Source organism: Neovison vison, chromosome 12, assembly GCF_020171115.1.
Source record: "Neovison vison isolate M4711 chromosome 12, ASM_NN_V1, whole genome shotgun sequence".
NCBI lineage: Eukaryota > Metazoa > Chordata > Mammalia > Carnivora > Mustelidae > Neogale > Neogale vison.
The window spans coordinates 11,873,811-11,897,136 of record NC_058102.1 but is presented as its reverse complement, the minus strand read 5'-3'; the positions used below and the strand labels follow the sequence as shown (position 1 = coordinate 11,897,136).

The window sequence follows — 23,326 nt, the reverse complement described above, 5'->3', positions numbered from 1 at the left end:
CAGGCGTCCCTCCTATCTACCTTTTGAATGTAACAGGCCATAGGAATTACCAGATCCACTTTAAGAAACATGCTAGTAGAGAGTAAAAGTTTACCAGAATAATCTATTCATGTTGTCAAATCTAAGTTTTATGATGTACTGCTCTACTGTTCAGTCTGTGCACACGTTCCCCCCAGAACACCCACACACTCACAACTGCCAAAGGCAAATGGCTTAAGAGCAATGAATTCACACTCCCATTTAAATGTACACATTAAACAAATAAGAAGCGTCTTCAACCAGAGCCTCCTAATTTCTCATTATTAGGATTAGGGATGGGGGGGCGGTGGCCAGGAGAAACCCACAGCTCTGTCGGCTGAAAGTGGCAAGTCTGATAGAGGCCCTAACGGGGGAAACACAGTTCTTCTATCTTGAGCTTGTGTTCTGACTGAAGTGAGCAGTGGAGCAGCCAGCAACGTGAAGGGGAGATCCTGGAAATGAGAGAATCACAGAGAAGCTAGATAGATACGCTCTCCTCACACTTGTGGCCAGTGGCGAAACTACAACCACAAGGAGGGGACACATGAGAGAGCCCAACAGAGAGAAAAGGTCAAGCAGACCTGAGAAATGGCTGGACTCTGAACTCTTCCCAACTCTTCCCAACCCACAAACAGATGAATTGACAGAGGGTGGAAGATTTACAAGTTCAAGGTGCTTAAATACAACCTCTGCCCAAATCCCTGGCTGACCACTGAGCTACGGAGACACAGGGTTAACGCCTGGCCAGGCTAGAAAATAAAAATGAGAGGGGAAAAATCACTAAGATTTTGTGCAGAAACAGCAGTGGCTGCACACCGTTGAGAAGTCACAGTCCACAGTTTAAGTCAAGCAAATCACTTGAAATATTACACATATACACACACCTATACCTCTAAAAAAATACAACACTTCAGAGTTGCTGAAAAAAATCTTATTATTAAAATGTCCAGGTTATTAAAAAAGTTACTATACCTATAAAGAAACAGGAGAGTTTGGCCCAGACTCGAGATAAGAAATGGACCCTTGAGTGGGTTTGGATGTTGGACTCAGCAGGTGACTTTAAAGTGGCAATTACACATGTATTCAAAGAATGAAGGAAATATGATGACAAGGAATCTCAACAGAGGAACAAATCACAAATGAGAATTATAGAGTTGGAACGCACAGTAATAACCGAAATAAAAAATTCACGAGATGGGATCACAAGCTGAAACGTCAACAGAAACTCTCCACTCTCGTGAACAGAAAGACAAAACATCAAAGAAAAATGAACAGAACTTTAGATTCTGTTTCGATTGAACTCAGAGACAAATAAACAAAAAAACCAGAACTTGAACCTGTGGGTGACTGACATCAAGTTCCCAACATATTTGTGGTGAAAGTCCCAGGAAGAGAGGAGAAAGAGAAAAAACAAATAGTTGAAGAAATTGTGTTCAAAAACTTGCCAAATATGATAAAAAAATTAATCTACAGACCCAATCTCAATAGATTTCAAGTATGATAAAAACGAAGAGATCCACATCAGAGTCAAACTGCTAAAAGCCAAAGATACACTGAAAATCTTGAAAGCAGCAACAGAAAAGCAATTCATCACAGAAAGGGGAACAGAGGATGAATGGTAGACTCCTCAGAACCAGATGGCTCTTGTCAGAGGCCAGAGGGCAGTGGGGCGACAGGTTTAAAGTGCTAGGAAGCAGTGAAAAAACAGTCAATGAAGAATTCTACAGCGAGCAGAACTAGCCTTCAAAAGTGAAGACAAACTCAAGACATTCCTAGATACACAAAAACAGAGAAATTTGTTTCAAACAGACCTAGTCTACAGAAAACACTGAAAGAAGTCCTAGGGGTTGAAAGGAAATGGTATCAGAATACCATTCAAATCCACAGGAAGATTCAAAGATTACTGAAAATGGTAACTTCTTTTGAGAATATAAGATTCCTTAAAGTAATAATTACAAACACTGTGTTGTTACATTTCTAATGTATATTTGTCTCCATCAATACTTATCCATTTTGTCTGATATTAATATAATCACTTCAGGTCTCTTATGATTACTATTTGTATGACATCTTTTTCCTTCATTTTGTCTCAAACTCTTTAAATCTAAAGGGTGTCCCTGGTAAAAAAAACATACAACTGGAGCTTACATGTATAATGCAGATGACAGGAACAGTACAAAGGATGGTGAGGAATGAAGCAAAGTTGCAATATTTTACCAGAATAAGACACACATATATGTGTGCACCGACGAGTAAGTGAGCGAGCGCACGCATCAGTAAATTATGATAAGCTAAAGATGAAGTCCTTGATCAAGAACTAAGGAAATATAAAAATAACAACACAAATAACTAATTAAAAAATCACAAAGGGATTTAAAAGGTACAGTTAAGAATTATTTAACAGAAATCAGTAGAGAAGGAACAGAGGAACAATAAAAGATTGGAGACACAGAACAAGTAGTTACACGGCAGACGTAAATCTACCCACATTAACAGTTACTTAAAGTGTAAACAGACTAAATGCTCCGATAAAGAGGCATTTTCAGATGGGTTAAAGATTCAGTTTTTTTTTTTTTTTAAACCAGAGAGACATCTTAGATTTTAAGAGTTTGAGACAAACATGAAGGAAAAAGATGTCATACAAATAGTAATGACAGGAGAGTTGAAGTGACTATATTAATATCAGACAAAACAGACTGAAGAAATAATGACAGAGACAGAGGAGCATTTTATAATGAGAAAACACCAACTGGTTAGGAAAAGTCTGTAGGAAAGACCATCTACTAAGCCTCAAAACAAATCTCAATTTTTAAAAATTGAATCATACAAAGTATGTTTTCTCTCTACAGTGTGATTAAATTATAAATCAAGAAAAGAAAGCTGGGAAATCCTCAAACATTTGGGAATTAAGAAACACATCTATGTCACCCAGGACCAAAGAAGAAATCATAAGGAGAAATTTTAAAATATCTTGAATGAAAACTAAAACACATTTTATGGGAAACTTAAAGGGAAAGGTATAGCTTTAAACACATATCAGAAAGGAAAAAAAAAAAACAACTAAAAATCAATGATTTAAAGCTACAACTCAAGAGGCTAAAAAATAAAGATCAAATCAAAGTCAAAGCTAGTAGAAGGAAGGAAATAATAAAGATCAAAATGGAAATCAATAAAATATAAAACAGAAAAACAACAGTTTTTTAAAAAAAAATCCATGAAATCAAAAGCTGGTTTTCTGGAAAGATCTGCAAAATTAATAAAACTTAGCTAGACTGACCAAGAAAAAAAGCAAGAAGGCACAATTACCAAAATCAAGAATGAAAGAGGGGCTATCACTACAGATGCTATAGAAATTAAAAAGGATTATATGGGATTATTATTATAAATAATATTTTGTTGTGCCAACAAAATAGACAATTTAGTTGGAAAAGAAAAATTCCTAGAAAGTCACAAATTACCAAGATTGATTTTATATGAAACTGAAAGTAGAAATAAAAATAGGAAAAGGACAGATAACTAGTAAAGAAACAGACTTAGTAATTAAAATACTTGATAAAGCCTCAGACTTCTATTTTATTCCTTCTTTGCACAGTTGTTCTGGTAAGACTGTGAGTTCATAATCATTTGAGTGATTTGGAAATGCAGCCAAGATAGCAGCCAATATATTCATGATTCTAGAACAAATGCTACAGAATCCTCATCTGTTACCCATCATGCTTCCATCTTCCTAATAAATTGTCTACTGTAGTCCATTACTTATGAAGTATAAAATTATGTGCTTATGTATAACTGATCAACACCGAAAAGATAACATGTTTGCAAGGAAAGAATGGATTTCTTTGTGGCCTGGTATCTAATAAAAGAAAATGGAAAGTATTTGAAGGTTAAATCCATCCTTATGCAACAAAAGCTTCCACTGTAAGGCTCTTTATTAGGAAGTAAATCATATCAAGTGGTTTAAAGGCTGAATAAAGCTCTCCTGATAATCTGAAACAGGAAGGGCAAAAAGAAATCTAAAAACCAGACACAGATCTTTCTATCCAGAGTACAGAACATGTTTATCTTTGGAGACAGACCAGCAATCTCATAGACAATATGACTTCCTGTGTATTGATATATATGTGTTATATACCTACTGGATGAATTTTAACATTTCTTTTACTTTAGCAGGTTATGATCTGGCTACGATCATAGCGGGGGTCATGATCTCAGGGGTGTCTGTGTTGAGTTCTGTGCTCAGCAGGGCGGCTGCTTGAGATTCTCTCTCTCCCTCTTCCTCTGCCCTTACCCCCACTCCTGCGAGCTCTCTCCCAAATAAACAAATCTTGTAAATAAATAAACAAACAGAAACTTAAAAACATTTAAGAAACAAAAACTGAACAGACAGGAACCAGCAAAGGGGACTAAACGAGAACTGCCATGCACAGGAGGGAAACGGAGCGTCTGAGAGCCAGAGACGGAGTATGTCAAGGAGGAAAGAGGAGGCAACGTGGGGGACGCTGCTGAGAGACTGTGTACCACGACAACACAGGAAGGACCAACAAGGTGTGGCGAAACGAAGCTTCCTGGTGAAACTGACCCAAGTGTGCCCTCGCGGCAGCGCTCACCTTGTGTTGGCGGTCCTGTCTCTAGACCCTAAGCTCCTGGGCAGGGACTGCGAGCTCAGATTTGAGCCCTTAACTTCTAGTTTCAACACAGTGTGGGGGTGGGGGAGGGGGATGAAATTACATAAATGCTACGTAGTGTCATGTGATGTCAGAGGAGTTCAAAGGGCACTCTGGTGTGATGACTCGGGAGGGGACTGCGGCAGGACGGCAGGCGCTCTTGCACGTCCCACCTCGCAGGTCACATACCGTGAGAGATCCGTTTTGTGTGCTGGGTGAGTTGCTGCTCTGCTCCCCGTGGGCTTGCGAGCTTCCGTAGAGTGTCAGGTTATGCTCACTGGTCTGGCCGGCATAGTCCTGAGTGTGTGGCACTCCATATTCTGTGGGAATTCCATTCTGTGGAGGTGGTGGAAACGGGATGGTAGTAAAAGGCTGAACCATTGCGTCAGGAGTTGTTGTTGGCTCCTGGTTACCCTAAAACAAATAGTAGAAGAGAAAATAAGGAGAAAAAAGTGACTTTAGTTCTTGTTACATGACTATTTTTAAGGTGAGCATACAAAATTCTCTGAATACTCTCTTTGCTCCAGTAAAATGGAAGGCGTACTGCCTCAGGACTGGGGCAAACACTGCCAGGCATAGAGATGTACGCACACAGCCACACAAACATACACCCAACACCGCCAGGCATAGAGATGTACGCACACAGCCACACAAACATACACCCAACACCGCCAGGCATAGAGATGTACGCACACAGCCATACAAACATACACCCAACTTGGGCCAATCTGTGGTTCTTAAACAGGTCCATGACCATATAAAAGTTGATTAGCTACCGAAGAGATAAAAAATTTCCTTTAACCCAAATTTTAAAAAAATGCATGCCAGGAAATTTCTCACACAAGAAGAGTTTTAAGAGTTGAAATTAATTTGGGCCATCAGTATTTTCTTTAGGACACTCTATCCCTTTATAGAGATTCAGGGAAAAATAAAGCTATTTCATCAAATTACAATTCATAACAATATGGTAGGGTGACATTAGAAATTAAGTTCTCAAAACAGGACAACCTAGCTCTCTAGATTTTAAGAGCACAGAGTTCAGAAGAAACTTCATTATTAAAAAACTAATGTTTGGGGGCGCCTGGGTGGCTCAGTGGGTTGGGCCGCTGCCTTCGGCTCAGGTCATGATCTCAGGCTTTTGGGATCGAGTCCCGCATCGGGCTCTCTGCTCAGCAGGGAGCCTGCTTCCTCCTCTCTCTCTCTGCCTATTTGTGATCTCTGTCAAATAAATAAATAAAATCTTTTAAAAAAAAATAATAAATAAAAAACTAATGTTTGGATTTTAAGATAGAGATTTATTTAAGTCTGGCTACTAGTTAATAGTTTAAAAAATATAGGTTCTTTAAATTACAAATATTAGAGATACACCAAAAAAAAAAAAAAAAAAAAATCCCCAGATAAAAAAAGTTCAAGGTTCTTCACAATCCCTCTGAGTTTTATAAGGCTAACAGCACAGCAGGACACCTCTCCATGTGATAACCATTCCCAGATGCGTACCTGGAATTCGCTGTGCTATCTGAAATACCAAAAGAGAGTATCCAGGAACTACAGGGAACTGTCAGAAGGAGCCATTGTGGCTCAAAGCCCCTTCCTCACTTCTGTCCCAAGTTCAGATACGAAAGAGTCCGAATCTTGCACCCCCTCCCCCCGCCTCCCATTTTATTCCAGAAAAAGCAAAGCCATTATTTTACTGAAGATACACAAGGCTGCAAAGTCTTGGGCCACTGTACTTCTGTAAGTAATTGGCAGAGATGGATAAATGCTTCAGACCGTCAGCATTTTGATAGGTGCCCCCCCACCCCTAGTTTTAGACATCATATCATTAGTTAATCAAAGAAAATCTGGGTTTACGTCACTTGGTTTCCTTCTACCCGTGAGCATCACTGCCATCAGGCAAGGGAGCAATAATTCCTCTTTCTCTCCTAGTCCCAATTACCCTTCTTTCCCCTCAGTTCAAGAGGGGGTTCTCTATCCACTGAGAGCTACAGGAAACGGAACTTTAGGTGAATTTTCTAAATACCATCCTAAGCTTTCGACACTATCTTGATGGCCATTAAACTCATATATATCGCAAACAAAATAAATCCAAAGCTGCAGAAAGATATCACACCATTTTTAAAGAAAGGTTCTGCCATCATTGTACGATAAGTTCTTCTACATAAAATGAAACAGAACTGTACAAAGGCTGTTATGAATGGAGAAATACATGATCATGGACTGGAAAGCTAGGTTTTTTTTTGTTTGTTTGTTTGTTTTGTTTTTTTAAAGATTTATTTATTTATTTATTGACAGACAGAGATCACAAGTAGGTAGAGAGGCAGGCAGAAAGAGAGAGGAAGAAGCAGGCTCTCCGCTGAGCAGAGAGCCCACTGTGGGGCTCGATCCCAGGACCCTGAGATCATGACCTGAGCCGAAGGCAGAGGCTTTAGCCCACTGAGCCACCCAGGCGCCCCGAAAGTTAGGCATTCTTAAGACAGCCACATACCCCAAATCCCACACACTCAATCAAAATTTCTGAAATTTCTGCAGAAGCTGACAAGGTGTTAAGTGGACATGCAAACAGCCTAGAAAAGGCAAAGTAATTCTGAAAAAGAACACAAATTGGACTTACTACCTGATTTCAAGACTTAACACAAAGCTGCAGTAATCACAACAGTATGGCACGAGCTTAACAACAGACAAATCAATCAACGAATCAGCAGAAAGGAATCCAGACAGACACATACATATACAGTCAGTATTAAGTCATCAAAGTCAGTTCAGGAGGAGAAAGAAAAGCCTTTTTAACAGATGAAAAACCGAATACCCAGAAATACCCAAAAATTAACCTCAACTCATCCCACATATGCAAAAGTTAACTGGAAAGAGGTAACAGACCTAAATATAAGAGCGTTTTAAAACTCTAAAACATCCAGGGGGGGAAAAAAAAGAGGACAATTGTCACAACATCACAATAAACAAAGAACTCTTTGGTCATAACAAACAAGAACAATTGAAGAAAAAAGTAGGGGCGCCTGGGTGGCTCAGTGGGTTTAAGCCTCTGCCTTCTGCTCAGGTCATGATCCAGGGGGATAGAGCCCCGCATCAGGCTCTCTGCTCAGTGGGGAGACTGCTTCCTCCTCTCTCTGCCTACCTGTGATCTCTGTCTCTCAAATAAATAAAATCTTAAAAAAAATTTTTTTTGAAGAAAAAAGCTGATAAACCAAACTCCATCAAAATTTAAAAATTTCTTACTCTTTGAAAGGTACCACTAAGATAATGGAAAGACAAGATGGAGACTGGGAGGCAGTATTCACAGTACACATACCTGGCAAAGAACACACAACCAGAATCTACAAAGAACTGTTACAAATCATAATGAAAAGAGCAAAGCATATTCTTTTTTAAGATGGGTCAATGACTTCAACAGACAAACTCCCACAAACAGATATGTCAATGGGCAGAAAATAACTGAATGTGTGGCTCAACATTAGTTATCAGGGGTAGGAAATTAAAACCAAACAAGCTACCATTTTTTGCCCCCACTAAAAGGGCCACAAGACTGAAAACTCCGAATGTTGACCAGGATGTGGAATAAGAACTTTCACGCACTGCTTGTCAAAGTGTAAAACAGTATTCATGTTAGAACTGTTCTGCAGTTCTACTTTTTTATACAGTTTGAATACTCCTTATATTCACCCCCAAAGAAATAAAAGCATATGTGTACAAAAACACTTGTGCAAGTATGTTCATGGAAGCTTTATTCATAATAGCCCCAAACTGAAAATGACTGTACTGAAATCAACAGGAAAATGGATAAAAAAATTGTGGTTTATTCACAAAATGGAATGTTAAAAAAAAAAAAAAGAATAAACCACCAACAGCATAGATGAATCTCAAAGATGTGCTGAATGAGATATAAATCTACTGTAACAGAAGTGAAGAAAGTAGTGGGTTTTTTTGGGGGGAGGCAGGGAGTGATGATGGAGATCTGGAACATTCTAGGATGGAACACTCTAGGATGACAGAAATGTTAAATTACTTGTTAAGGATGATGGTACCAAATTGTTAAAATTTATTAAGCCAGACACTTGATAAATATGTCACTACATGTTAATTATAACAAAGGAAAAATAGGGCTATAACTGGCAAACATCATATTAAACTGTGAAGTACCTGTCATCATTATAAATCACTGTCCCTATGACTCATTCTACACAAAGTAAGGTGACAAACCTGAAATGGAGATAAAGAGAACACAGAGGGGCACCTGGGTGGCTCAGTGGGTTAAGCCTCTGCCTTCGGCTCAGGTCATGATCTCAGGGTCCTGGGATTGAGTCCCGCATTGGGCTCTCTGCTCAGCAGGGAGCCTGCTTCCTCCTCTCTCTCTGCCTGCCTCTCTGCCTGCTTGTGATCTCTGTCTGTCAAATACATAAATAAAATCTTAAAACAAACAAAAAAAGAGAACACAGAGACAACTGTAGCTAAGTACTTAGAAAAGCCCACAAAATTAACTACAAATGAGTAGACCCAACAATAAAATTTTGTAACATTTATACACTAACTATTTTATAGCCAGCAGTAATCAGTTATTCAAAAGGGCAAGAAAATGTACAGGATAAAACACACGACAGAGGATACAAAACAAGGCCTGAATAAACAGAGATGTATTTTGTTTCTGGAGTAACGCTTCACATAGAAATGCTAATCCTTGTTAAAATGTACACCTAATGTCATTTTTTAAGACTTTATTTAGAGAATACGTGGGGGGGGGCAGAGGAGGAGGGAGAGAGTATCTGAAGCAGACGCCCTGCTGAGCGCGGAGCCTGCCATGGGGCTCGGTCTCATGACCCCGAGATCAGGACCTGAGCCAAAACCAGGGGTCTGATGCTCAAACACTGAGCTACCCTGGGTTCCCTACCTAATGTCGTTTCCAATCGGAAGCAAACAGAGCATCGAGGAAGAAAACAGGACTAAACAGAATTCTAACTGGGATGTGAAAAACTACTATGGAAGTCTGGAAAGGAGAGAAGCTATGAAGCAGCGCACGCTCTATCATACAGTAAGACCTGCCATAGAGCTACCGTGACAAAACACTAAGAGTACACACAGTGATCACAGAACACTGATTATCCTGAAACGGTTTCAAGTTTATACAGAAAATTAATAGAAGATAAAAGTTGCATTTCATTTCATGGGGAGAAATGGTTTTTACCACAGAGGATTTGTAAAAGTTGGCTACCCACCAGCAAGAAAATAAATAAGCCCCTTCACAGTGTATACTCCGTATGAGAAAAATTCAAGAAGGAATAAAGTCTAAAGGTTTTATTTATTTATTTGACAGAGAGAGAGAGAGAGCACAAGTAGGCAGAGTGGCAGGCAGAGGGAGAGGGAGAAACAGGCTGTCCGCTAAGCAGAGAGCCTGATGCGGGACTCGATTCCAAGACCCTGGGATCATGACCTGAGCTGAAGGCAGACACTTAACGACTGAGCCACCCAGGCACCGCAAGAATAAAATCTAAGGTAACAATGAAAACTATGAAAATATAACAAAACCTAGGAGTATAACTGGGGTTGGGGGACTCGCACATAAGATAGCAAGGTAGGAAACCTAAAAACGAGGAAGGACAAAAAGGACTGACATGGCCACAGAAGTTAGGAAGGAAGGAAAGTGGGTGGGGGTACGGAAGGCAAAGGAAGCGGGGGAGGGAATGGCCTTTAAAGTCAAAAGAAAAACCAGCTGGGGCAACGAATTGCAAAAGATTAAGACAGACACTGGGGGGGGGGTGTTGCCTGGGTGGCTCAGTGGGTTAAGGCCCCTGCCTTTGGCTCAGGTCATGATCTCAGGGTGCTGGGATCAAGCCTTACATCGGGCTCTCTGCTCAGCAGAGAGCCTGCTTCTCCCCCCCACCCCGCCTGCCTCTCTGCCTACTTGTGATCTCTCTCTCTGTGTCAAATAAATAAAATCTTAAAAAAAAAAAGACAGACACTGGGTTGTCCTCACTAATGTAAGAGCAGGTTACACAAATTGACAAGAAACACAGAACAGAAAAAGGCGAAGACCATAACAGAACAATTCACAGATGACGAAATACCATTAAAATGTTCAATCCCACTGACATATGGAAAAACATATTAACAGCAAAACAAGTCCAATTTTTAGTCATCTAATCAACAAATTTTTAAAAAAAAGTTTTACTGTGATAGAATGGACCTAACACAACGAACTGCATTTACTTATTCATAGCATGAGCGCGGACGTATATATGTGCACACTCGTGAAGTCATCACTGCAGTCAAACTAGTGGGCACATCCACTCCAAATCCCCAAGTTTCCTCATGCTCCTAATAATAAACATGTATTACTTTTGTAATAAAGCTTACCAAGTATTTTTTTTTTAATATATAAAAGAGGATGACAAGAAAAATGTAATCAGTAAGAGGAAGCCAATACACCGAAGCCCTGAGTAATTCCTGGGCTTTCCTGAAGATAATGGTAGTGACATTGTCTAAAGACAAAATTCATAACTGTCTTTCATTTTCAAGTTATACAGCATCAAAATTCAGCTGTCTCCAGTGTCCAAGAATCATCTTTGAGTGGTGTTAATGACTGCTTTACATAAAAATCCTTCGTTTTAGTTTTTAGAAATTAGGCTATAAAAATCTTAAGTTTTCACTATAATTTTTTAGGAAAAGGTCTGTCTTTGTCACCCGTCACCATGTAAGATGTTCTCGTGATCTCCAGGTGAGGGTACTGTATATGACTTGCATATGACTTCTTCTTAGCTCATCTTCAAGTCACACAGGGCCGTATTCACATCCACCTGCCCGCCTGGGCCCCCCGAAGCACACCGTCGTAGAAGCCCTCCTGGGATTTACTGGCCTGAAGTCAGATACGAACGAGAAACTCAAATTCAGGTGGATTGGTGAATGCAACCGAGCAAGAGCACCAAAGGTCTCCGGAGAGCTGGTCTTCCAGCTCCAGGCACAAATAAATTCTCACAGTATTTAAGGGTCTACTAAATGATCTATAAGGCTAAAAGACACTGCTTTCTAGTTATGATTAACACAGCAAAAGGACTTCCTACCCATACTCCAACTCAGCTCCTAGCAGACTCTGTCCTGCTCTGGCCCCCATTCGCCCCCAACCCAACCAAGCGGGGAGTGAGGCGCTGGTACCTGAATTCCTGGTACCGGCTTTCCCACTCGACAAAGCTGGCTCAGTCAACTGAATCAACACATCAATTAGAGTGGGGGGTAGGGGGAGAAAGGTAAAAACATTTTATAGGATCTACTTGTATCCCTGACACTTCATGTTTCAGAGAAATACAAGGCAGGTGGAGGCTGAACTATTATTTCCTGAAATAAGGGAAATGTAAACCTTTGTTACAAGGCCAAAATAAATTCTTAGCAGATTATTTTATTCCTTATAGAATTTTTTTTTTTAAGATTTTATTTATTTATTTGACAGAGAGATCACAAGTAGGCAGAGAGGCAGGCAGAGAGAGAGGAGGAAGCAGGCTCCCTGCTGAGCCGAGAGCTTGATGCGGGGCTCGATCCCAGGACCCTGAGATCATGACCTGAGCCGAAGGCAGCGGCTTAACCCACTGAGCCACCCAGGCGCCCCGAAAATTTTTTTGTTTTAAATCATGTTTCTATATTAAGGGAATGAAATGGGAATAGGAGCAATTTTGCATTTTATTTCATACACTTTATAATGTCGAAAATATCCCTGATAATTTATGATGATGATGATGATTGTGAATGCTAAATGGTTTCAGATTTCTATTAAATTCCCAGGCTATATTCCAAAGTTATAAGTTCAGAAGAGAAATATGATAGCCCCCAGGCAAACTAAGAGCTAACAGTTCACATGATCATTTCCAGGCAAGATTTTTACCTCTACGTTTAATATGAAAATGTTTCATTTTTAAAATCATAGGTTAAGTAGCTTAGGTATGTATCACCTGAGAAAATGAGTTATTAACTTTTTTTCTTGTAGTCCGCAAAACGAGGCATAATTTCTTTTTACCTAATTTAGCAGTCTATAAATTTTCCCTTCCACAAGATGAACAGATAATAATACAGATTACTAAATGCAAATACAGTTTGTACCTCACTTAACAAGAATCTAATAAAGATTTAATTTTAACTCCTTTCTTCCCTAGAATATAAATTGGGATTTTATGTGAAAGATGAGGAGAAAAACAAACTGCATTTCCTGTTAGTTCTTACCAGTATATCCCAGAAAGATGGAAGTTCTCAGAGAGCAGGACGCCCTGCCCACCCCAGAGAGGCCCGGGTCCAGAAAAAGCCCTCACAGGACTGACCACTCTGCACCCCAAGTATTCCAATGTCTGCGGACTTCACACCTCCCTCACAGCTATGCTAAAATGCCAGCTTCCCTGAACACTCTAAAATCTCGATCCCTATTTCTCTCTGTCCTCTCAGCTTTAATAATACTTCATTCATTTCGTGTCCTCTGTTAGAACACAAGCAAGAGGTTTTGCCCGTCTGGCCCCAACACATCCCCAGCATTAAGAGCTACAACAGGCACAGGGTCTCACAGCGCGACTCTTACTTATGGGGTTCGCATGAGAATAATGAAGTAGAACATCTAAGATGAAGAGTGGTCCCCATCTTGTGGAAAGCTAACTGTGAAGACAGAGTGGGTTATATCTAATTCTCCCAGGATCCGCATGAATTTACTACAGGAATTGGCGGGGAATTAGAAACGAAGCCGTTCTTTGGTTAACGGCCTTCCCATCAGCAGCACGACTGAACAGTCACATCTTCCAAATTTCCAAAAAAGCTACTTACATTTCTAACTCTCGGGCTTAAAAAATAAGATGTGGCTCACTCATCAATGAGTAGCAAAGCTGCTTTTCTCAAGTTATTTTTAAATAGAAGGAGAAGGAGAAGAAGAAAAACCCCGAGACTGACATGAAACAGATACACGTGGGATACAGAATTCTCTGATAGTTCAGTAATTACTCAACACACCAATTCCAGGTCCCACCATCTCACTGTTGTTTTATCACCTACACAGAAGTTCAAGAAGAGAAATATTAACAGGGCAAAAAAATAGTATTTTATTTCACACGGAATGCAGGCCACTGTGACTTAATTTTTAGGATGCTGTTCTGATGAAAACCTCAAGATGATGCCCCACAGGAAAGGAATGTGGGGACATAATGACTGACAATCAGGTTTCCAATGTTTTATTCCTCAACACAAACAAATCTGTTACATGACTTAGACACTACCTAAAAGATTATCCAATCCGCCTGAGACCCAATAAATATAACCTTTCACCAAGGGCAGTGCTGAAGTCCATGGTTAGAACATAATTTGAATCTCAGCTTTCTCATTACTATAGCTGTAAACACTTAGTTACGTCATTACCTACCTTTCCTGTGCTTCGGTTTCTTCCTCTATAAAACAGCAATGTTAATGTCACACTTTGTTACAAAGACTTGTAAGATAAAATGGGAAGTGACTAAAACCCTATATTCCCAATAAAGATTGCTCTCAACCACCGCAAGCACTAGGCAGATTGTGGGACCAAACTTCCACAGTTTAGCAGATGTTAAAATCCTGCTAGAGGCCACTGTTGTGGATGTTACGTGAAATTTTAAAGTAATTGTTCCCATGTTTCCCTTAACCACAGTGGAAGGGAAAACAACTAGCCAAACAACAACAACAGCAACACAACCAAACAAACAGAAAAGAAAAAAAAAAAAAATCCACCAATGTAGTTTCTAAAGCAATCACAAGCCAAAAAGGCAGTGGGGAGAGAGATTTGTAATTCTATTTCAATTCTAAGATATACTCATACCTGCTATCGGTCCACGACTTGTGGGCACTGAAAACATCATAACACAAGTTAGAAATCTCCCTTCCAGGAGTTTTCAAGCCTACCATGAACTTCAGTACAAGTCTGAGCGCTACATATGAACCCCAAATTGGTGACACAAAGGTTCACCATCATCTACTAAACAATTCTAACTTCCTCTAGGCCCTCCCTCAAGGCTATGTAGTAAATGCCTACATTTAATGAATGCTTATTAAGTATTTGGCTATAGACCAAGCACTTTGTATGTACCTACACACCATATCCATAAACGGATTTGATTCTCACAGCTGTAAAAGGTAGATATTGCCATTATTCTCCTTTTACAGATAAGGAAACTACCATTTAAAAGGGCTAAGTACTTTACTGAAAAACCACTTGGCTAATAACTGGCATAAACAGACGCAAATCCGAATCTAAGCCGTTTCTCAAGCTGGTGTCGCTAGTCGCTGCTCCATGTGGCATTTCCGGCGGTGTCCGCAACCATGTTCCCCCCAGGGCAGAGCACACACAACTCCCAGCCATTAATTCTGTGTTGCAATGAATCTAGACTTCTACATCCCCCGCATACGGTGCCGCCCCAAACCACAGCCAGCCTGCTACCGCACGGATCGGTTTTGCTCCCCATGCTGTATCCTCTATCAAGAATATCCATGCATAATGAAAACTTAGCTGGACATAAAGGATCAGCTCAAATAATCCCTTCTCCCTGAAGCTATCCCTAGAAAGATATGGCATAAAGCAGGGGTCAGGCCAGATAGTATTTTAGGCCTTGCAGGCGGTCTGATTTCTGGGCCTCTGCTGCTCTAATATGAAAAGAGCCACAGACACTATGTAAACCAGTAAGCATGGCTGTGTTCCAGGACAACTTCATTCACAGGCACCGACACATTAATTTCATCTAATTTCCCATCTCAAAATCTTCTTCTTTTGATCTTTTTCTAACCATTTAAAAATTTAAGAATCATTCTTAATTCACGAGCCTTACAAACACAGGCCCTGGGCCAGATATGGCCTGTAGGATAATTTTTTGACCCCTGATGTAAAGCGAAGAGGTTAACGTTTAGAGCCAAATAAGCCTGGGGTCGAATCCTGACTCGATAACCTGTTAGCTCTGTGACACTGAACAGGAAAGTCAGTCTCAGTTTTGCCAATTACAGCACAGGACTGCTATGGACTGTGAGGCTAACATGAGACAAAGAAAAGGCCACAGACCAGGTCTCACAGAGCACACTTGCCAGCAAGTGTTACATTCCCATTTCCAGTTAGAAGAAATTCCTTCCTCTCCTGTATTCCCATAGCACTTAGCTTGCACTAGGACTGTACAAGATCTATAAATTCAAAGACTTAGACTTAACTTATCAAGGTAAGTGTCTTATCTTTCCTACTAAAAGCCTCTTTCTAGGTGCCTGGGTGGTTCAGACGGTTCGGAGCAGGTCATGATCCTGGGGTCTTGGGATGGAGACCCACATTGCTTCGGGCTCCCTGCTCAGCAGGGAGTCTGCTTCTCCCTCTGACTCTCCCCTCTGCTTGTGCTCTCTCTCAAATAAGTACAATCTTTTTTTAAAAAAAACCTTCTTCATGATGAGAGGGGATTGTTTTGCACATTGTAGACTCTCACACAGTGCATGATAAACACTGAGCATTAAATAAAAATTTAAATGAAGGAGGATTAAGATGGAGAGTCAGATGTATGTGCACCATAGCAGACCGCCTTGTTTGGCTGAAGCAGGGAGCATAACTCATGAAGATAATACATACTGAAACAAATCTTATCTTGGGTTGATATCAAGTTGGAGAAGAATGTTGGAGTAGGAACTGAGAGTTGGTAGAGTACCATTAAGAGAGAAAAGACCCAACGTTCATGTGTTTGCACTTTAGGTCCACAATTTCCTTCACTCCTGCAAACACAAACGTTAAGAATGATGTCTTTCTCCTTTAGGTAGTAACAGAGGTGATGCATTGCCATGTATGGACTTCTGGTATACAAATGTGGACTCTGCTAAATATTTTGATTCTAAATTCAAATACACAATCACAATCACAGTAAACAGGTCCCATCACACAGGAAAAATGTATAACCCAAAGACCAAGTTTCAACCCTTTTATCGGTCCATTTCCAATTACAATCTCAGAGCTTCAACCATTACCCACTTATGGGTGACTTCCAAATATTTTTTTAGGTCCAACCGTGTCCTTTCTCCCATGCTTTCACGGGAGGGAGAGTAAAAACAAAAACAGAAACAAAAAGGAGCGTGAGCCTGACAGACCCGAGTTGAAATCTCAGTTGTACCTCTTACCAGGTACAGGGGAAATCACACAAGCCTTCCCAGCCTGCTTGCTCATCTGCAAAATGGACCGTTCACTGCAGAGTCTGCTGCAGTGGATGCACTGGGAGCCAGTGAACTACTGACACGGTGCCAGGCACCCACCTCCATCAGGTCTCTTGTCCCGCTTCCGGTGCTCGCAGCTGCCTATTTCCACCTCAGATCTGATCCTTCCGCCCTCGGTGTCTCACGTCCACTACAAACTGTGTGTCTAAAAAGTGAGTTTACTGACGTCTTTTCATAGCTCTGCTAACTGAGTGAATCATCTTTTCCAGTCAAACATACTAACTTGGAACCTCTCCCTTATCCTTTATGATACTTTGCTCTATGTAGTGAGTATCCCAATATCCAAGTCCGTTGGCTAGTGATGGTTTTAACCAGTATTTCCTGGTAAGAAAGAACCATCAAAATAGGAGAATAACAAACTCATAGCTTATGTAATGTTAATAGCAAACAGGATGGCACGCCCATTAGGGGGTGGCAGCCAGAATGCAGACAAGAGCATACTGGAGCCTGCTGGAGAGGACATGCGGGCCTACGCAAGGCCAATGGGGCAAAGGCAAGGGAATTAAGAGATGCTGTGGAGGGAATTTAAGGATGTGGGAACCAACCAGTTATAGGCAAAGGGCAAACAAGATGATTTAAGACTTACAGTAGCAGCCTCACTATTCGGGACTTATTAACCCTCCCACTTTCATCAACAGTTTACAGAACAGTTTGCTCATTACTTACAAGTCACACTATTTGGGGTAAAGGAGTCTGTGTTGTTATTGTTTCTTAACCATATTCTCTGTTACACTGAATTATTCTGAGTATTACTTGAATCCCCCTTTAATGATGTTTAAGCGGCTACAACATGCTAGTCTTTAACATCAGGGAGAGCGAAAACACATGGGAAAAAATAAGATTTGCTTTTGTACGACCAAAATTAAAAGGTGAGAAAGGCATTTAAACTAATAATTATATCTATATTATTTGTGCTATAAATAAAGCTAAGCACAGAGAACGATAGGAGAATACACAAAGAATGGCCAAATGGAATTGCCCGAATTGTTCCAGGATCCTTAAAGTCTATGTAATCTTAGAGTACTTTTATTTATATCTTCCCATTTATTTTTTCAACTTCATTCTAATTGTTCCAGTGTGGTAACCCTGAGGCCCACTGACATAGCCGATCTGCTCTCGTGCTTCTACGCAACACGTTGCAAATCCTACCTCAAGAGAAAAGTTTCCAATCTCTGTATGACGTCCATGATCAGAATGAATCACTGATAAAAAGAGATCAATGTGAGTTTTACAACAATAATCATCTTGGGCTTTAGGCAGAGCATCTTCTAACCAGTTTAGCACCACGGTCAGTGTCACTTAGCATTTTTGTCACGCTGTAGAAAAATGGAAATTAATTCTCTAGCTTTGTAACAAAAAATGTTTTTGCCCTTAGGTCTTTTACAAATTAGATCATTTGTATCCCCTGGGATCTGCCTAGACAGGCTCAAATTTCAAACTCTACCTGCCTTAGTGAGAAAGAGTTATTACAAAAGTACTCAGCTGACAGAACCTAAGCAAAGGCCCACCATTCTTCTGAGACCTTGTCCTGAATGGTGTCTACCTGATGTCCGTGACCCTATCACAGAAAGAACACCGGATTGAAAATCATCAAGAAGTAATTAAAATAATTTTTTTAAAGATCTGTGCCTGGGTGGTTCAGTTGCTTAAGCATCTACCTTCGGCTCTGGTCATGATTCCAGCAGGTCCCCTGCTGCAGGGAGCCCGCTTTTCCTTCTCCCTCTGCCCGCGCCCCTTCTCCCCAACTTGTGTTCTCGCTCTCACATAAATCTTTAAAAAAAAAAAAAAAAAAGCTCTGTAGAAGAATGACAAACCGAGAAGATGACTTAGAGGAAAAAAATGAACGGAAGGATATGTACAAAGACAAAACAATGCATTTATCAGACATACAGTGAGATCCATTCTAGAGTCTCCATTTACTTACACACTTAAAACAGGGCCACCCCAAATCTATGTCCTTTGGTATTTGAAATACTCTGTATTGAAAACAAATGTCCCTTCCATCAGTCTAAAAACAGTCAGGTTCTCTATTACACTACTGGTGTCTCCTTCTGTTCTTCAAACTACCATAATAACCTGGGGGGGAGGGCTCTAAAATAAAAGTATTCCACTTGCCATCTCCATAGAGTCTCACCCTCTGAACACCTAGTGCTGAAAGCATTAGTATCTAACAGTCCTGAAATTATTTCTGGTAGCAAAGGTAAGTTAGATAAAAGTCATGTGCTTTCTCTTTAGCAGTGACTATAATCATAACCAGAGCCGTAAGATGTCAGACAATGTGCAGGTAAATAAAAACTTGAAGGAAAAGGCTATACATGGAGTTTCCTTGTAGCCTCCGGTTTTCAGGTTCAGGTTCAATTCCAACAGTTCATTCTTCCACTGGCTGTCTGTGACTTATGTAGATGGTTGGGATCCCGAGGAAATTCACAACAACAGATTTAATGATTATATGATAACGATTATAGTAATAAAAAACCCATCACCAACTAAAATATTAAATTTATACTAAAGTATTATCTGATTCCAAGAAAGGAGTCTAGGGACGCATTTATTCCTGCCACAGTCTCCACAAGATCACTCACCCTAGGCGGTACCCACTTCCACGACACTCTGCCTTGCACACCCACAAACTCCTTTTACTTGCTTCCTTGACAACAGAGATTCCCATATTTAATTGTGCATAACAATCACCCTGGGAACATGTTTTCTTTAAAAAAAAAAAAAAATCAAGATTCTTGCCCCAGAGATTATGATTCAGTGCGCTGGGAGTAGGCCCTGGTACTCCAGGTAAAGGCGGTTTGGGAAACATGGAGAAGCACAAGGAGGCTTTGCTGGCACCACCAGAGAGCAGTATGGGGATGAGAGGTACATCGAGAAAATGCCCTGCAGCATCTACACCTCCTAGAAGAAGGACAGAGATTACAGAGGGAGGAAATTATGAGAGGAAAGTAGACGTGGCCAGAAATGTAAGTTACCTGAAAGCTGAGGGACCTTCTTATATGGAACCCACAGACAAGAGAATCAACCCTAGTTGTCGCTGTTATTGTTTTTTAAAGGCAAACCTAAGAAGTACAAGCCTAACAATGGTCCTTCTTTCAGAGTAGGTATAACTGATGCCCCAGCACCCACAGCAGGAGTGGGCTATAGCCACATGAAGGGGGGAGGGAGTGCAGGAGGGGACCAAGTGCAAACCTGAGCGCTTGCAAATGAAGAATAAATAAAAGAAATATTTCATACTTAGAATTAAAGTAATTTAGAGGATTTGGCAATATGCAAGTCTAAGGATAGATACAGGCTTGGCCAACAAGTCACCTACATGCTTGTCTCCAAATCACTTGTCTTCAACACACACACACACACAAACACACATCTTTCAAATTACTCAGAGAAAAGCCAGCCTGACCTCTCCCCTGAGGCTGAGTTCTGCCATCTCAAAGCAATGAATATTTAAACAGAAAAATAAATATTTCAGAACAAAGTCATTCAAACCAATAGTCTATTAGGTTAAAAATGAGAAACCCTATAATAGTCTTCATGTCTCCAACCTCCTAAAAGCTCTCTCTTCCGTATCTTCTGTAAGCAGTATTTAGAACCTCAAACATCATGAATCATGTCTTCCATCCACAAGAGACAACAGGAAAATACTTTGGTCCAGCTACTTGCTTCCTTGGATACGTTAGGTCCCTAGACCCAACATGGCTGGTTGTCTATTCTAGTCAATATAATTGATTTATACAATTCATGGGTGATTATTTTTTCTTAACCAAATTTTCAAAACAATTTAAATTAGCTTACTCTTTATTTTCATCTTCATGGGCAATTAAGTTTGTATCCTCTATACGCTGAACTGCAATATCCTTGAAAAAAGCCATAACTCAGGTTCAGAATAAAACATAAGCAAGATTTTATAGTGCCTCCTGAATCAGAAAATACTGAATTCTTCTCTTTATAGATATTGCACTGGATGTCCTATTATAGTTCATGTCTTCAAAATGAGTAAGTCATACTACCTATAGGAACAGACAATTTTTCCCCATACCCTTCCCTAAACCAAACTGCATTCAGTCTGCAACCACAACCACAGGATGGTTTATATTTCCTCTCTTGGCTTCATCAATAAAACCCCTATGTAGATCAGGGGCTGAATCACCCGCCCTTTGTCATCGCTTCCTCATCAAATAAATGGTAAGTGCACAGCAGGTAATTTTTAGAAAGTGTCTGCTAATTGAAGTGGCCAGATAGTTGAATATCTGCTTCTGAGGCTGTAGGTCTGTAAGAAACCCAAGAACCCTCTCTTCTAGATTTAGGAAGTCTGAAGAAAGCTCACTGTGATATCAAAATTGTTCTTGAGTATGCGCGGCAGAAACAAGTGATTACAGGTCTTTTAAATGCATGTGCTGATGGGAAGGCTGTGGGAGAATTCCTTGCTCAGCGCGCAGGAGACGGCGGTAACAATCGTCTCTGCTCTCAGCAGCTCCCATCCAGGCTGTTCCGAGCATCTCCCTTCTAGGAATTCTCCTGTCTTGAACAACCTCAACGTGATCAATTTTCAAGCAGTTCCCAAAACAATCTCTCTAAAAGAAGTCTGAATCAGATATTGTTAATCAATTCTCTTCTGAAAGTCCTAGGCTCCTAGATGCCCCTGGTCTCAAGTCCAAACACCTTTGTATGGAAGTCCTACCTCCTGCCCCCTTCACCCATTCCGCTTCGATTCTGGCCACTGAGTATTTACTGAGTACTCCTGAGGGGGGAGACACTTGGTCTGGGGAAACAAGGGTGACTACAGAGACAAAGTTCTTACCCTCAGGGAGTTTACATTCTGGTAAGGAAAGACAAAAAAACAACAGGCAAGCCAAATGGGAAACAGCTGGGGAAACAGTTGGTGAGCCATGGAGGAGAATAAAGCAAGAAAGGGGGTACAGGAGCACTGCGGGGAGCACTGGGCTGGAGCGACAGAGAACTGCTCTTTGATACCGGGTGGCCAGGGACGGGAATGACTGAGCAGACACCAGAAGAAAACCAGAGAGCAAGCCATGTGTCTGTCGGGGTGGGGTGAGGGACAAAAGGAATACAAATGCAAAGGCTCAGCCAGGACAACATGCTCACCTTATTCTGGGAACTAGAACAAGGAGGCCCCTCGTGACAGAGCTGGAAAAAGCAGCAAGGAACAGAGCAGCAGGAGATGAAAGGGAGAAAGGTGGCAGTGGGCAAGGAGAGACGGGGGACAGACATCTTATAAAGCTGAAGGGCACTACAGGGATTTTGACTCTTACTCTCCAGTAAGGATTTTGTGCAAAGGGGCGCAGTCAGGTCTAGGTTTTCCAGGGACCACTCAGCAAGGCAGAAGCAGGTAGACCAGTTAGGAGACCATCGCAATACCCCACCGGAGAGATGACAGCGGCTCAGCCCAGGTGCTGCTCTTGTATGTACTAATTCCTGGAAGACACCTTGTGCTGTCTCACCTCCGGTGTCTTTGCACCTGCTATGCCTTCTGCTTGCAAAGCCTTTCTCCTTCCTACCCATCTGGCTAACTTGTACACACTCTTTTAAGATTTAGTTCAGTCATCCACTGTTCTCGGACCCACCCAAATAGGGACAAAAACATTCCTTCCCTTTATCCCCCCCGAACCTAATATTTATATTCTATTATAGTTATCTGTTTACATAAATACCGCTTCTATAGAACATGGATTCTTTAAGGGCATGTAACTGTCCAGGTCTAATTAATCTTTACATCCCCAGTGCCTTAAAAATGTTCAGTAAGTCCTTGTTTCGTTTTGTTTTTTTCTTAAAGATTTTAATTATTTATTTGACAGACAGAGGGAGAGAGCACACAAGCAGGGGTAGCAGCAGGCAGAGGGAAAGGGAGAAACAGGTTCCCCACTGAGCAGGGGATGAGGGGGCTCCCACTGATGCGGGGCTCGATCCCAGGACCCTGGGATCATGACCTGAGCTGAAGGTCGACTGAGCCATCCAGGCTCCCTCCAATAAATCCCTGTCAAAGGGAAAAAAAAAAAAAAAAAGAAGAAATACATTCAAATTACTAGAGTGTATAACTAGTTAGAGACTTTTGTTAGTTTTTAAGAGAGACAATGAAATTAGTACAGGAAGAGACCCAAACCCACCCAGCATGAGGAAACATGGGTGAAATAAGGAAGAGCAGACAGACGGATCTGCAGGGACACCACAAACTCTGACGGGCTTACAACAGGATTATGAGCCAGAGCAGAGGCAGAGGGAAGCACATAAGAGGACAAGTGCTGGGGGTAATCGGGGCGGTGGGGAGCTCGGAGTCTGGAAACGGGCATGGAGGAGGGAAAGAGGCTCCTAGATCTCAGTCCGAGGGGCTGCATGAGAAAAGGCAGTGAGAGGGGAATGGGTAGGCAATTCTAGAAGTCTAATTTTCTTAAAAAAGATTT

General features: G+C 41.0%; 1 protein-coding gene across 15 annotated transcripts in view; it reads right to left on the bottom strand.

Moving 5' to 3' along the window:
* Positions 1-23,326, bottom strand: part of RBFOX2 (RNA binding fox-1 homolog 2) — a 266,184-nt gene that overhangs the window by 49,705 nt on the left and 193,153 nt on the right. For all 15 annotated transcript variants that reach the window (XM_044228799.1, XM_044228801.1, XM_044228798.1 and 12 more), the window contains one exon: positions 4,872-5,096. In XM_044228799.1, the coding sequence (XP_044084734.1) occupies positions 4,872-5,096 (225 nt within the window). The remainder of the gene's footprint in view (positions 1-4,871; positions 5,097-23,326) is intronic.